Source organism: Prionailurus viverrinus, chromosome C1, assembly GCF_022837055.1.
Source record: "Prionailurus viverrinus isolate Anna chromosome C1, UM_Priviv_1.0, whole genome shotgun sequence".
Lineage (NCBI taxonomy): Eukaryota > Metazoa > Chordata > Mammalia > Carnivora > Felidae > Prionailurus > Prionailurus viverrinus.
The window spans coordinates 6,187,363-6,204,379 of NC_062568.1; the positions used below are offsets into that span (position 1 = coordinate 6,187,363).

General features: G+C 36.8%; 1 protein-coding gene across 6 annotated transcripts in view; it reads right to left on the reverse strand.

Annotated features, from left to right (window-relative positions):
- Window positions 1–17,017, reverse strand: part of AGFG1 (ArfGAP with FG repeats 1) — a 75,399-nt gene that overhangs the window by 56,617 nt on the left and 1,765 nt on the right. For 4 of the 6 annotated variants that reach the window (XM_047869931.1, XM_047869930.1, XM_047869929.1 and 1 more), the window contains exon 2: window positions 355–448. In XM_047869931.1, coding sequence (XP_047725887.1) covers window positions 355–448 — 94 coding nt within the window. Of the gene's footprint in view, window positions 1–354; window positions 449–1,169; window positions 1,263–14,978; window positions 15,177–17,017 lie in introns of those variants that run through there. The other 2 variants (XM_047869932.1, XM_047869933.1) reach the window with 2 other exon arrangements.

Sequence of the window (17,017 nt, forward strand, 5' to 3'; positions counted from 1 at the left end):
TACATTACTAAAAGTTATTTTTGTGTGAAAATAACTTTTTAAACAGTGAAATCCACCATCTTTTATTTTTTAATGTTTCTTTATTTTGGAGAGAAAGAGAGCGAGCGAGCACGGGGGACGGTCAGAGAGAGAGGGGAACAAATAATCTGAAGCAGGGTATCTGCTGACAGCAGAGAGCCTGATGCGGGGCTCAAACTCACGAACCTTGATCATGACCTGAGCCAAAGTCTGACACTTAACCGACAAGAACCACTCAGGCACCCCTCCACAGTGAAATCCACCATTCTAAACAACTTATTAAACCTTATTAAAACGACTGCCAACAAGAAAGTTAAAAATTGTAAAAACACTTACTTCATTTCCATGTTTCTGCAGAAATTCAATTTCCTGTTGTGTGAATGTTGTCATGGAGATAGATTTCACCCTGTGTGGTGGATTTAACCCTCTCCTAGAAGATAAAATATTTTACAAAGTTACTATATCTTAAAAATTACACATCAATGTAAAACATTTTTAATTAGTGCATTTATTTATTTATTTATTTAAAAAAAATTTTTTTTTTCAACGTTTATTTATTTTTGGGACAGAGAGAGACAGAGCATGAACAGGGGAGGGGCAGAGAGAGAGGGAGACACAGAATCGGAAACAGGCTCCAGGCTCTGAGCCATCAGCCCAGAGCCCGACGCGGGGCTCGAACTCCCGGACCGCGAGATCGTGACCTGGCTGAAGTCGGATGCTTAACCGACTGCGCCACCCAGGCGCCCCTAATTAGTGCATTTAAACGTAGAACAGTTCACTCTATAAACTAAAAGTATTTAAAAATTATTTTATTATTAATCTCCACAATAGATATGTCAAGGTAAGTCAGATTCACACTAAATAATATATTTACTCTTTTTTTTTTTTTTTCAACGTTTATTTATTTTTGGGACAGAGAGAGACAGAGCATGAACGGGGGAGGGGCAGAGAGCGAGGGAGACACAGAATCGGAAACAGGCTCCAGGCTCTGAGCCATCAGCCCAGAGCCCGACGCGGGGCTCGAACTCACGGACCGCGAGATCGTGACCTGGCTGAAGTCCGACGCCCAACCGACTGCGCCACCCAGGCGCCCCTAAATAATATATTTAAAGATAAATTCAGGTAACTATCTAATTAGGAATACATAGTACCTGTAATACATGAGCTTCTTGGAAATACAAAAGTTGCTTTAGTGTGTTTCTAATGGAAGGACAGGACTACGTAAGAGCTCTATGGTAAAGAATTCAAAAAGCAATTAATCATTTAAATATTTTCACATTTCCTAAGAAAATGACAATGGTTTGTTAGAGGTCTGGAGCTATACAAATATTCTAATCAAATAGCTACTACCTTTAAGCTTGAGGCTGATTTGAAAACTGAAAACTAACCCAAGAAAACTGGAAATGATTAACGTGTAAGAATGAAGTCCCACCTCTCCCATCAATTCAAACAAAAATTTATAATAAAAGGATATTTTCAATCATCTCAGAAGGCAGTAAGCATTCAAGACGAAACCGAAGAGACATAAAGGGACTCAAGAAATGCCTGGACTCAAGATTAAAAATGCCTGTTAAGTTCTTTTACAACCTTAAAGTCTTTTCTGTATAGGTGGCCTTAAAAGGACTTTATCTCTGCGCTTCTTGATGTTTACAATGCACATAAAAAACTGAATAGAAATGCACTCAAAGAAGAATAAAAACTATTTACATTTTGCCCAAAGTGACCTACTCAACCCACAAAAATAAGGGTTAAATAATCTATGCAAAGTAACAAGTAATCTATGCAAAGTTTCATCTAATTCCGTTTGAGTCATGTCCTCTGGTAAAGGCCTCATTTGGAACCCAGGGTCTAGAGCAGATTATTAATATTTTTACATAATTTATCACAGTCATCTTGCAGACTCCTATGCTGAGAGATTTAACAAAGATGTAAAATAATATATGAGCCAGAAGTCTTTCAAAAGTAACCTGGAAACATTCCGAATAATTAAATATTACACAATAACCCTACAAATTCACAATACTATAAGCCAAAACAATAAGGAACTCAGAATTAACAGACGCTCCTCAATTTTCACATCCTGCTCCTTCTCGCTCCCTGACAGAACAGAGATAGATGGCACATCTTTCAAATCATGCTTTGAATTATGACAGAGCACTTTAGGTTTCATGTTTTGAAGTTGGGGAAACGTTAAGTTGGGTTTTGTTGCTGTTTTTAAGTTTTAAACTAATTCGTTTACTTCTAGCTCTTGGTTAAGTCATAAAATACAGAAATAAGGACTGCACAGTAGGAGAAATTGAACACAGCAATTTCATCCTTGTAAAACTTTCAAACTTAACTAATGAAGAAATAACTACAGTATGAATTAGTTTCAAGTAAATGTGTAATCACAAATTAAGGGTTTAAAAACATCTCCTAAATTTCCAAAAGTGAAAATGTAGGAAAGTCATTATTCATGTAAAGCAATACGCTTTGTTTTCCGATTCATCTGTATTATGAGAACAAGACTAGATTCACCATTTTCAGGGAAGCGTGTTAACTTACGATGTGTATTTACATCCCACCTTGTTCAAAATAATTTAAGAACAAATTAACTTACTGTTCTCTTAAGTTCCACAACTCCTTCCCTCTCACTTAGCAACTTGGTCTCCCCTTATTTGCTAATACCTCTGTCCTTGCTCCAGTCAACCCTTCACCTTTCCACCTCCCTTACAGTATCCTTTTTAAAAAAGGAAAAGGCAAAGGAATAATTTCCTAATGAGGAAGTGTCAAACACTGCTTACCAGGGGGTATGCTTTGGATAAGAAAATTTTCAAGCAAAGAATTATACTCCTGTATTTCTCAACTCATTAAATGAGGAAACCCGATTCTTTTTTCTTTCTAAAGCTCGTTTTTAGTTCTATTTTACAGACGTAATCCCATGACAGTACAGTGTATAGCTAATTCATTCCCAGATCTCAAGACCCTATGGTATCACAGGGTCGGTTTATGCATGAAGAAGGCATTCATTTTACTTAAATAAGTGACAAAATTTTGAACTTATTAAACAAATACAACCACAATGAACTCATAACCAAACTATGAAAGGACATTTTTCTTCTACTTAACAACACTTACTCTAGGACTTCTTTAAGTGAGCTCACTCAGTGCATTTAAAATAGGAGTCAATTTGCACAACTAGAAGATACAATTTTGCGAGGCCACAATAATTACATAAATTGAGTCGCTCCAAGGAAACTTTACATGTGTTCATGTTGATTTCTCTAATTGCTCTTTTATATTCCATTGACTCAGGCAGATTAACTCTAGTCTCAATGCAAGGATATACAATGATTTTCCCCTTTTGGCCTCCAAAAGCTTCGTATAGATATTAAAGGCTTATAAAATAGTTTGGTTAGCGGTGCCTAGGTGGCTGAGGCAGTTAAGCGTCTGACATGGGCTCAAGTCGTAATCTCGCGGTTCATGAGTTCAAGCTCCGCGAGGGGTTCTGTGCTGACAGCTCAGAACCTGGAGCCTACTTCAGATTCTGTGTCTTCCTCCCTCTCTGACCCTCCTCCACTTACACTCTGTCTCTCTTTCTCTCAAAAAAAAAAAAAAAAAAAAAAAAAAAAAAAAAAAAAAAAAAAAAAAAAAAAAAAAAGAATAAACATTAAAAACAATTTTTTTAATGTAATAGTTTGGTTAAAAAAAGTGATTAAGTCCAAAATGAAAATAGGTGGTCTCATACACTATGGTAGGATAAATTCACCAATTTGTTAGCAAGAACCTCACTCACACCTTTTGACCCATAAGTACCCTTTAAGTATCTATTCTAAAGAAGGAATTTGAAACACAGCTAACTAATTACATACAAGATGTTCATCAAACATTATTCATAATAAGAAAACATCAGAAACACTACAATATCAAAGGGAAGTGGTTACATAAATGACAATAACACTAAACATTATTCATACTTATGGTTATGTTTTAATTTTTTAAGATGAAACTTACATAGTATTCTCAGAACTACATAAAATCTATCTACAAAGAAAACAGACAAACCAAATACCCCCAAATGTTAACAGTCCTTGCATATAAATGATAGGATGATTTTTTTTCTATTTATAATTTCCTATTCTCTCCAAGTTTTCCATGATGAATATGTATTATTCTATAATAGGGGAAAAAAACAGCAAGAAATAATGAGAGAGTCCAACTGATTAGTAGCAGTAGTCAAAAAGTTTGGACTCTGAGTCCTTGCTGTATAGATGTGAATGCCAGTGCTTAAGAATTAGAGAAAGAAAATATGGGAAGGAGAAAACAGTGTTCCTAAGGCTTTCTTTCAGTTTTTCTAAAACAAGAAAAAAGAAAAAAAAAAGCCTGGAAAGCCTTTCCTCCCAAATATACCACCAGCATTAACACCTTATCTTCACTTTATTTCTCTAAGTCCAGGTTTTCTCGACTTTCACACTATTGACATTTGGGGCCAGGTAACTATTGTGAGGGGGCTGTTCTGTGCATTGTAGGATTGCAGCATCTCCAACCTCTACCCACTGAATATCAGTACATCCTCAAACCACAAGGGACAATGAAAAATGTTTCCAGACATTGCCAAAACTCCCCTAATGCACAAAATGCCTCCAGTTGAGAATCACTGCTCTACGTACGCCAAATGTTAATTACCAAGCAAAAGAAATTACTGGAATTTCTTTGGATCTTTATTGAGTATCAATTTCTACAGGTTTAATCTTTTTTTTTTTAATGTTTATTTACTTTTGAGAGACAGAGACATGGCACGAGTGTGGGAGGAGCAGAGAGAGGGAGACACAATCTGAAGCAGGCTCCAGGCTCCAAGCTATCAGCACAGAGCCCGACGCGGGCCTCGAACTCACGAGCTGTGAGATCATGACCTAAGCCGAAGTTGGACGCTTAGCCGGCTGAGCCACCCAGGCACCCCTACAGGTTTAATCTTCCATAAGACATTCTCCCCCATATACAACAACAAAGTTAAATCTTCCCTTAACATCATATTTTCAGAAAAACAGAAAATAGAAATGAATACTTTTTCCTATGAAGTGATAAGTAACAAAATAAATATAGCAGTTTAAAATTTGTATATTATGTATTAAATTTAAATTAGAAAAGACTGTGGAAAGTATCCACCAAAAAAAATTAAAAAACAAAAAAATAATAAACCAAAAAACAAAAAAACAACTTTATTATGTCAAGCATGCTGACAAAATTGGTGGTAAAATAAAAGTTAAACAAGGCACAGTGAAATTAATATTTATAAAGTACCTATACTGACACTTTGCATATTTAATCTCATCCAATTTCTACTTCTAATAGTATGGCAGACCGGATATTCTGAAAAGTCTCCTCTGCTAAAATATGATAGATACTCTATAAGTTACAAAACAAAAACAAACAAACAAACAAAACCCTAACTGTTAACCTATTGTTGAGCTTTCTAGAAAGGAAAGAAAATCTCTAAGAATTCCTTCCAAAAGGCAAAAAAAGGCAAAAAAAAAAATTAAAAATTGAGCTGAAACCAGAAAAGTGACCCATGTCATACACAAAATGCAGTGTTGCTCAGAAGGCAAACACCAATCAACAAGAGCTATGGCCAGATGAGAGAGCTGAAACGGAGACAGACCTGTTAAACTCAAGACCCTGGAAGAGAAAACTGTTTCCAGGTGTAGTATCCCAGGTTCCCAGCAGAAGAATATGCAAATCCTCTCAGGAGCAATGCACTTCCAATTTATACTATCGGTATTTGGAAATATTAAGCTCAATAAACTATGAGGTTACAATAAAAATCATCACACAACAAAACATACCACTAAGCTTGTCGGTAGAAACGACATGTTTATACCTACCTCTCCGGAAGACTTTAGATACTGGAGTGATCAAATACAAAACAGAAAATAAATACAGTATATAAGAAACATCAAAATAAATAAAAGATGGCATAAAAATAAACAAGATATGTGTAGTTACCAGAATAACCAAGCAACTTAAAAGTCAGAACTTTTAGAAATGAAAAATTATAAATGTAGAAACTAAAAACTCAACAAAGCAGGTAGAGAGATGAGATACACCAAAGAATAAAACTGGTGAATTAGAAGACAGGAAACAAACCACCCAGAAAGCAGCACAGACATACAGGGAGACAGAAAAAAAGACAAAAAGGAAAAAAAGGGATACGAGGAGGTCTAACATATCTAATCAATACTCTTAACTTTTGAAAGAGAACATCGAAAAAATAAGGAGAAGGGATATTAGAAGAGATAATGGCTGAGATTTTTCAGATCCAATAAAAGGCATGCATCTACAGATATAGGAATTACAGCTCATCAGAAACAAGATAAATAAAATACACACTTAGAAACATTTTGTTTAAATTTCAAAAATAGAAAATCTTTTTTTTTTTTTTTAATTTTTTTTTTTTTCAATGTTTATTTATTTTTGGGACAGAGAGAGACAGAGCATGAACGGGGAAGGGGCAGAGAGAGAGGGAGACACAGAATCAGAAACAGGCTCCAGGCTCTGAGCCATCAGCCCAGAGCCTGACGCGGGGCTCGAACTCACGGACCGCGAGATCGTGACCTGGCTGAAGTCGGACGCTTAACCGACTGCGCCACCCAGGCGCCCCCAAAAATAGAAAATCTTAAAAGCAGTCTGAAAGAAAAGGTCAAGATAAAATCTGGCTGAAAGTAGACTTCTCAATGGAAACCAAAGACAACAAACGTTATCTTTAAGTAGTGAGAAAAAATAAGTTGTGAACCCAGTAAAACTATCTCTGAAGTATAAGATCAAAATAATAGTATTTTCACATAAACAAAAACCAAGAGTTTACTCCCCAGGAGATTCTCACTGAAGAAATGCATATTGTATACACTTTAAAAAGAAGAATGACGCCAGGAAGATCCTGAGATGCAAAGATACTGGTAAACACGTAGGTAAATCTCAAAAACAAAAACAAAAAACCAAAAACACAAAAACCACACCTGATTTATGAGGTGGAACAGAGACAAATTTAACATCTCATCAACAATACCCCTTATGTGAGGGTACTTTGTATTTTCAAAGACCTTGTTAAGTTATTAGGGGAAGGTTAAAATTAACTCTAGAATGTCAGTATGGAGAACAAAATTTCAATGATGACCATAAAAGTACACGGAATTCACAGCTTCCCAAATAGTATAAAGGGAAAATTGGGGGCCCCTGGGTGGTTCAGTCAGTTGAGTGTCCAACACATGATTTCTGCTCAGGTCATGATCCCAGGGTCACAGGATCGAGCCCCACCTCGGGATCCACACTTAGCATGGAGCTCACTTAAGACTCTCTCTCCCCCTGTCCCTCTCCCCAACTCACACTGCCATTCTCTCTCTCAAAATAAACATTTTTTTTTAAAAAGGGAAAATCAAAAGAAAAACCGTCATTAAAAAAAAAAAATTAAACATACACTTTCCAAATGACCTAGCAATCCCACTTTTATTTACCCAGCAATGGAATACTAACCAGCAATCAGGAGAAACGAACTACTGGAATATGTAACTACCTTGGATTAATCTTAAAGGTATGATGCTGAGTGACGAAGACAAGACAATCTGACAAAGTTATGTACTTATGGTACAATTTACCTGACATTATCGGAAAGAAAAATCAGTGTTGGGAGAACTACAGGCAGCTGGCAGGGGTTAGGAACAGAGAAGGGTTAAGAAGAGTCTTGGGGATGGTGGAACAGCCCCGTGTGCTGATTGTGGCAGTAGTGACAGGAATCTACCCTTAAGTTAAGACTCACACCAAAAGCGTTAACAGTGATGTGCACTAACTTAAATAAAACACCATAGTCCTAATTCTGTGTTACTCTTCACGGTAACCACAACTTTTACACTAATTAAAATAAATTTTTTCTCATTAGTGGACCTACCTTCTTCTCTACTTACCAAGTTTGATCATTTAAATGAATGAAATCTGATCAAAACTGAATTATTTATCTAGTCACTTTAAAGGTGGATTTGTGAAAGCTGCTGCCACTTCCCTTTTTTGCTAAGCCCAGTCTAGCTGTCATGTGAATTCAGTGTTTATAAAACATTTTACTGTAATGATATTAGTCATAACTACTGGATGAAAGTGTTGAGCAAGTAAGCCACATTACTGTTGTAGTGCCAATATTGAAGTACCACCCATTGCAAATCCTAAAATACACATTTTAAGTCTCCAATTTAGTGCAAAAAAAAAAAAAATTAGGTAATGACTCATTTAATAACAGCAGTATTGATATTTTGAAAGCATGTTTGCCAGTTAATTGGTTTCAAGAAGTTCCAGTCACCTACTGGTGGAGCCCAATATGTTTTCACAGTATAATTAAGTCATATGCAGATCCCAGGAGCTTTAGTTTTAACGACCACCACCCAGGTATGACTGTAACCAGATGGTGTGACTCATTCCGTATGTCCACCAGTATGCTGCTCTTAACTATGCCTCAAACAATCTTGCAAATTGCCATTTGTTCAACTCAAATAACAATGTGTGCTGGGTGAATAGGAACACTTATTCAGTTTTATTAATTGTTTTTCTCCCCCTGGGGGAAAAGCTGGTTAAAATATTTTAATAGCCTGTGGAAACTTATGCAGTTGCTAATATTGATATAAAGTAATAAAGTTAATATGACATTTAGATCTATCCCAATCCTAGTTATGTAGTAAAAATATTACATATAAATGTTTCATATCAAAAAAATTATACCTTTAAAATCTACAGCACATGGAAGACAACTTTAACAGGTTATCAAGATTCTACAAACTGTGGATGCCAAGGCACTAACATCTACTGGATATTCCAAAATATTAGTCTATCCAGAACCCAACTTAAAAATACTGAACACACACACACACACACACACACACACACACACACACACACACGATGTAAACCACACCTGTTTTTTTTTTTTTTTTTAACCGGGGGGGGGGGGGGGGGTTGAAAGTCACAAATACGGTCTGTAAAAGGTACTTGTAACACTTATGCAAAACATCTAAAAAAAATAATACTCAAGTAACAATTTAAACCTAATTAAGGTATCCAGTTAAAAGTGGACAAAACCCAAGAATGTCTTCACAAACCTCTCTGAAATGAAAGCAAAGGAATAAAATGGTATTAACTCACAAAGAGAGGAACAGAGAATAAAGGAGGCCAAAAGTATACGATAGTTCTCTAATAACAGAATTTGGAAGATAAAAAGTGAATATAACAGCAGTAACTGACTTTGCAGAATCAAGAAAAGCAAAACAGAATCTCCTTCAGAGAGAAGCCAACTAGAAGCTCATTCCCACTATAGAACCCCTTAAAGATTCACAAAAGGAATCGCAGGCAGGCTGGCGGGGGTGGGGCTGGGGATTACATAGGCTCAAAAATAAACTCCCAGTTCCACTACAGCCACAAGACTACCCCTACCAGGCCCTAGGCAGAAGTCTGAAGGAAAATTTAATCTGCAGAGACTATCCAAATAGACTAAGGACTGTTATTAGGTACCATGCTAAAAACCAGGGACTAAACTGGGAATTTCTACAAACTGAATGATAGATTATGTGCCTCTAGTCTTCTTCCTCAACTTGGATCCTAGAAAAATGGCAGCCAGGCTCTTTTTCAGTCACCAACAACAATTTTGGAGAAAATACCTCTGAACTAAAAAAGCATGATTTCCAAACCAACGAGTCCAAAAGAATGGCTAAAATAATGAACAAAAGACCTAACCAAAATACTTCAATGTACGGTTCAGAACAGCAGGGATTAAAAAAAGAAGAAGAAAAGAGAAAAAAAGATCACATATACTCCCAAAGAGGGAGGGGGAAAATGGGACACGAAGAATCAGCAGGCTGCATCAGTCTACTGATGAATACGAAGAATACCATCAGACTTCCTAATTCCTAACATCAATACTGAGGATCTGAACAATTAAGCAATGCCTTAAAACTGCAAGGATAAAGTATTTCCACCCTTATGAATGGGGACAAACGATTAATTTAAAAATGATAGCGGAGTAAGACATTTACAGTCATACAGCTCTCAAAACTATCTCCCACTGATCTTTATCAGGAGGCTAATGAAGATGTGGGCTCCTGGAAAGAGAGGGTCTAACAGAGGTTAAACATGAAAAAGAAATTTCCAAAATGAAGGCAGAAGAAAAGTCCCAGGATGACCACTGCATAGTAGGTCTAGAGAGAAGCATGACCAGGCCAGAAGATGACAGAAGTGCCCAGAAAAGATTTATCAGTAAAAAAAAAAAAGGTACCTGATGCGTCTGATCATATTGAAAGAAGTTTTATGCCTCAGCGAGAGATTATTTATCTAGGGATATATTAATGATACATACATGGAAAACAAATGAAGAGAACTACACAATTACAAACTTCAGGGAAAAGTTTGTATAAGCAAGAAAATAATAGTAGTAATATACTATAAGTCTCAGCTGAGAATACGTACATACTTGCAACAAGGCAAACACTAAATAATGATTTAACCAACAACGGTGATAACATTACATGGAAGAGGTAGAAACAGTAGATGTAAAGGGAGAGAGAAGTGTTGAGGACCAAATCCTTATTTCCTCTTTGTACAGCAGAGAAGTGAATATATAAAGCCAACACTGGAAAAAAAAAAAAACTTCCAATAGCTGTAACTATGTTAGTTAGAAATACTAAGGTAAACACAGAAGGAGGGCAGAGACAAGAGTTCACAGTCACGGTCTAGGACAATCTGAAATGGAGGAAGGGAACAGGTGACTGTTGTTCGTTATAACATTCGTTTTTACATTATGTGCACGTATTCTTTAGATAAACATTAAAACCCAATTAAAAATGAAACATAAAAAAAGAATTGATACAAAGAGCCCTTGGTCTTCAAAGCCAAGTTTGACATACAATTTACAGGTTGTTTTCTTTGATGAAAAGGTTTGAGGAATTTTTTAAATTTCAAAGGTATCAAGTCTCTCTACTAGACACTAGCGATCTTTTTATAGGCGTACCTACTGAACACAACTGTTTTAGAACTACCAAAATTCACTGTGTAGGAGAGAAAGCTTTGAAGACAGAAACGAGGAAGAGTTTTCATGTTTTCCCACATTATTAGTTGCAGTGATTTTAATACTCTCCCCATCAAAGAGCTAGCACAGTTTAACAAAACATGGGGGAAGAACAGAATTCTTACAATCTGACAATTACAAAAAACTTCTCTCTTCCTTTTGTAAACACGTATGCTTCTCTATAACTTCCATACACGTCTCCCATTTCCTCCCAGAGAATAAATTTATTACCTCTTCCACATACAGGCCTTAAAATTACCCAAAGACAGTGACCATATATATAGCTCCCCAACCCACCCGTCTTTACTTCTGGTTCCTGCAGTTTTAAATCTGCTTATCATCCTGGTAAAATTCCTTAGAGCATGCTGCAGTTAATGTACCTCTTAAAAGAAGCAACCAGAATAAAAGCACGGTGTATTTATGACTTCCCTCTCTCTGAAACAGTATGGTTCCAATCAAAAGGAGACTACATCTTACTCAGGAGTCTGAAAAAATATGTTCCAACTTAAAAAAAACTGTCATTCCTCATATTTCGAACAACTCAAACAAGCTTCCCATCGCTACCGTAAAGCAAGTTATGAATTTCCTTCTAATCACATCCAATCATCCAACTCTTAAGACAAGAGTTCTCAGGTGTGGGCCTGTAAAGGATGTCACAAAGAACCTGCTACTAATTACTCCAGGTTATGAGTGATTTACCTTTTTTTTATACACCTTAGAGGAATCCACGGTGGGTATTCCTAACCAATTACCACTCTGACTGTGTAAAGTGGGAAATACATTAAGAAGTCAGGGGGATCAATGGGAAGAGAAACGGCACCTAGTTCTGATTATCTCCACAGGACTTTCTCAAGAATATGAGCATTATGCACATCGTCTAGAAAAGGGTGAAAATAGGATGCCACCATACCATACATGCTTATGAGTTTTCCCAGGACAGAAGATGCTCACAAAACTACAGAACAGCCCCCCTTCATCAATTTGTTGGAGGAATCCATGTTTCTCCTCCCTGCTGAACAACCTACCTACAGCAAATGCCTACTGCACAACAAACATTCCCAGCCAGGAGGCCGGCTCTCTCCTGCTCCTTCCAACTGAGTTTCATGTTTATCAAGAGCCGTTTAATATAACAACTTGGTAATACAGTTGGCACAGTATTTGGTAAATATACAGTTTAATTAAAGATTATGTACAATAACGACACATGAGAATTGTTTCCATAAAAACGAAGTATTTTGGAGACTTAAATGAGTCACTATGAAAACTTGTTGTTTAACTGTAGTCAAGAATTGTAAAAGACTGAAGAGAAGACTGAGAACAATCCCGCATTCAACTTGCTTTAAAAGCAACTTAAAATTCTAAGTATTGTGGGGTGCCTGGGTGGCTCAGTTGGTTAAGCGTCTGACTTTGGCTCAGGTCATGATCTCACGGTTCGTGGGTTCAAGCCCCGCGTGGGGCTCTGTGCTGACAGCTCAGAGCCTGGAGCCTGCCTCGGATTCTGTGTCTCCTTCTCTCTGCCCCTTCCCCGCTTGTGTTCTCTCTCAAAAGTAAACATTAAAAAAAAAAAAAAATTCTAAATACTGTAAACAACACAATGTGAGTCTGGGTTATAGCAAAGGGACAAAGAATCTAGTCAGTGGAACCACATTCAAAGAAAAGTCTAGGTGTTACAAAAAACTCTGACAAATTAACAATTATACATTAAAAAAAAAACTAAGTATATAAAAACATATATACATATGCATACATACATACATAATTGATTTTTAATGAATCTAATCACTATCAATCCTAAATGCATAGGATAGGAGATTTTCATTACAATTCAGGTATAGAAAATAGTAAGAGAATTCATTCATGGCAGTGTAGATAGGCCAAATTCAAAACAGCACCATATTCCCATTACACTCACAATACACAACAGCAGTTTCTGAACAAAATTCAGTTAGGAAAACACATTTGCAACTAAGTTCCTTTAAATTTTTTTGAAAAGCATAGCTATGAAGTAAAAATGCATGATACATCCATAAACTGTCTGTCCTGCTTTTAAAATCCAACGAAGTTAAAATCTACCATTTAAATCCCCAAAATATAGAGTTCAAAACAGTTTACAATAATCCATGGGAAATCTTTATACATTTGCTAGCGGTGGACTCAGCATTAGTTCTGGATCCCAACATCAACCAAAGTATCACAACAAAGCACTAAGAATGTATGCTAGGGATGCCTGAGTGTCTCGGTTGGTTAAGCTTCCAACTTCAGCTCAGGTCATGATCTCGCAATTTGTGAGTTCGAGTCCCACATCAGGCTCTGTGCTGACAGCTCAGAGCCTGGAGCCTGCTTTGGATTCTGTGTCTCCCTCTCTCCCTGCCCCTCCTCCAGTCATGCTCTGTGTGTGTGTCTCTCTCTCTCAAAAATAAACATTAAAATATTTTAGAAAAAAAAGAATGTATGCTAATTTTACAATTTGTAGTCAAAACAATTCACATCTCATTATTTACATAATCTTCAATTAAACTATATATTTACCAAATACCATGCCAACTGGATTACCAAGTTATTATATTAAACAGCTCTCGATAAATGATAAACGTAACAGTACTTTCCTCATGTTGTTACTAGAATCCTGCCTGACACACAGCTAGCACTCCATAAATGTTACTAATTATTATTATTATTATTATTACATTTTCTATTTCAACAAATACTTGAATTGTATCCCCGACACATGTACTAGTGCTGGGAACCTAATGAATATTTGCTTAAAAACATCGTGTCCTTCATAATTGAAGTATCTCATGGTCTTCCCACTTACACTAATTTGAAATTGTCCTAAATTTTCAAAACATCTCATTGAATACAGCCACATTAGAGTACTAAAAAAATGGAAAAGGAATTAAAGACATAAATCACTGCCCACTGTAATCTCGTAAGATCCTGACTGTTATAAACAGAGCTCCAAAAGACTATTTGATTGCAATCCACTCTAATGCTAATAATTGTATAAAAACAAACTAGATGCCTTTTCATCTAACTTTAAAATATTCACCGTGAGTCAAAATGCACACAAAATTAATAAAGTGTAAGTTAGTATCAGGCTACATTTATACACCTATTGAAATTCCCATTTTAAATACACTGTCCACATAAAATAGCTGGTATTAGAAGGGACAAAGTATTTCTCAAATGTTATTTTTTATCTTATCTAAACCCTTTTGAAAAACATGAATTACTTTTTAAAGACTAACAATTCTTATTTACTGATTATGCCAATATTAAATAATTTGGTCTAAAACTAGTCTTTTTAATTTTTGTTTTATTTTATATTTGAGAGAGAGAGAGAGAGAGAGAGAGAGCGAGCGCACATGAGCAGGGGAGGGGCAAAGAAGAGAGGGAGACACAGAATCTGAAGTAGGCTCCAGGCTCCGAGCTGTCAGCCCAGAGCCTGAAGCGGGGCTCGAACTCACAGACCGCAAGATCGTGACCTGGCTGAAGTCGGACGCTTAACCGACTGCGCCACCCAGGCGCCCCTAAAACTAGTCTTTAAATCAACTAAAAGTTCCTTAACATGAAGGCAATGTTTGACTGTTGGCTGTAATGGAGTGTCCATTCATAATTTTAAGTATTTCTGTAGGTAGGACCAGAAAGAAAGTGACAAATCAATGTTACAATACCCCCATTCTAGCTCAGTAATAAATAGTATAACCATCTACATTTAAAGTTTCACAATTTGAATTGTCATATACTCTGAATGAGCATCAAACAGGTATATGACAATCATCAGGAAAGAAAAGATTCCGAGGGTCTAGCAATATAAACAATAAGATGCTTATTCAATTTGTGTAAACAAAGATGCCACTACATGAATAATAAAGGGTATGTGACTAACCTCTGAAATTTAGAATTCATGACAGTAGATACCATTTACTGCGTATCAGCATTTTCTAGGCACATCAAGGTTTCCCAAAGGATCCAGGACAACGTGCACACAGTGGCCTTGCTTAATACCTTGCCCTAAGTCACAAAGCTAGTGGCAGTGTCGGAATCTGATTTCAAAATTCGTATTCTTCCAAATATACCATGTCACCTACATAGCAAACATATAATAATTATTAAACTCAATAGTTATTTTATTCTCCTCAAATTATTTTCCTTTATCATTGCTTTTGAAGGACAGAAATCCTTAGGAGCTCCTGTCCCTTCCATATTTCTGCAGTAGCCATCAGATCCCGCATCTCTTCTTTCCTTCCCAAGAATCCCAGATTTCTGACGTGAGGACTCTATTTGGGGACCCTTGTTGTCCCAGTGAAGTCACTGTGGACAGTGAGTCCAATGAGGGCACCAGTTCAAGGTAGCTACATGCCCGAGTGAATGGCAGAACTTCTGGAAAAGCTGGGACACTGACGGGAATTAAGGCAGTGCCCAGCTGCAGGGGCTGGGAGCAGCCAACTTTGGTTGAGAGAAATCTAGGCAACATCATCGAGCCCTGGAAAAAGTCTCCCTTCAGAACAAAGGTTTTGAGTCACATCTGAAGAATCCAAACTGATAGATTTTTATAAGGGTGCTTCTCATTTCAATGTCTTTCACATACTGTTTGCCACTCACGGAATGGCTTTTCCCCCACGTTAATCCCTCCCATCTACCGGGCAGCTACTATGTACCAGGCATCAAGTGAGATGTTAAACAGGTTATCTCTAACAGTGAAGACTAATCTACATCCAAAATCTACAAGGTAAACTTTACCCTCACTATTCACAGATGAGAAAATTCAAACTCAAGGAGACTGAGTGACATTCTCAATACCACACAGGTAATAAATGGCGCCAGGATTCAAGATCAGGTTTATCTAGCTCACAAGTACTTGTTCTTTCAACACCATGAAGCAGCCAGCCACATGGATCTTGCCTTTAAGAGTCTTTGTTCAGAAATCAAATCTTCTGTGAAGCTTTCTCTATCCATTTACATATTTCATGAATAGTTTCTAGAGAAAGGAAATATTACAACGTATCATCACTACGTTTACACAGAATACAAGCGCCTTAAAGACAGTAGGATCCAAGTAACACCACTGCCTCCCATAATGTATGTGACACAGACCAAGTGAGCAATAAATATATGCAGAATCACCTGCGAATGGAGATATAAAGTCCTATCTATCACAGATTAAATTCCTTAAAATAAGCAATTGTCAGCATAGTGAGATATCCTTCTACATAGAATGTTTCGGAAATGTGGGCTTTTAGGAAGAGATTTGTAAATATTTGTTGATCTTAAACATTTGCTGCCTAGACTAAACGTTGCCCTGCTATACTTATGAAGGACTACAGAGAAATGTCAGAAATTCAAAACAGTAAATATAGACATTTTTTTTCCAAACCAAGTATTTCCCATGTACCAAACAATCTCGTGCTTAGCAAAAGCAGAACATACTTACCATTATGCACATAAGAGAAGCCAAATACATTTAAATCACCAGACTGTGGGCCTTCATTTTAGAACCAAAGTTGCCCAATACAGGTCACTTAACTTTATCTGTAAACGCGAAGTGTGAGCCAGACTTTCTTCTAGATACCACCCAGCTCTACAATTCTGTGTAATTCAATAATATTACTGTTTACCAACTTCTTAGAGTGCTTCTCTAACTACAATCTAAGAGTAACCTTTCGGGGCACCTGGGTGGCTCAGTTGGTTAAGCATCTGACTTCAGCTCAGTTCAAGATCTTACGATACACGGGTTCTCAGATTCTGGGCCTCTCTCTCTCTCTCTCTCTCTCTCTCTGCCCCTCCCCTGCTCACACTCTGTCTCTCTCTCAAAATAAACAAACATCAAAAATTTTTTTAAAAACAAAAATTAAAAATAAATAGTAACGTTTCAAACAAGGTCTCTCCTATCACATACATTTTAGCATACTTACCCCTGACATTTCT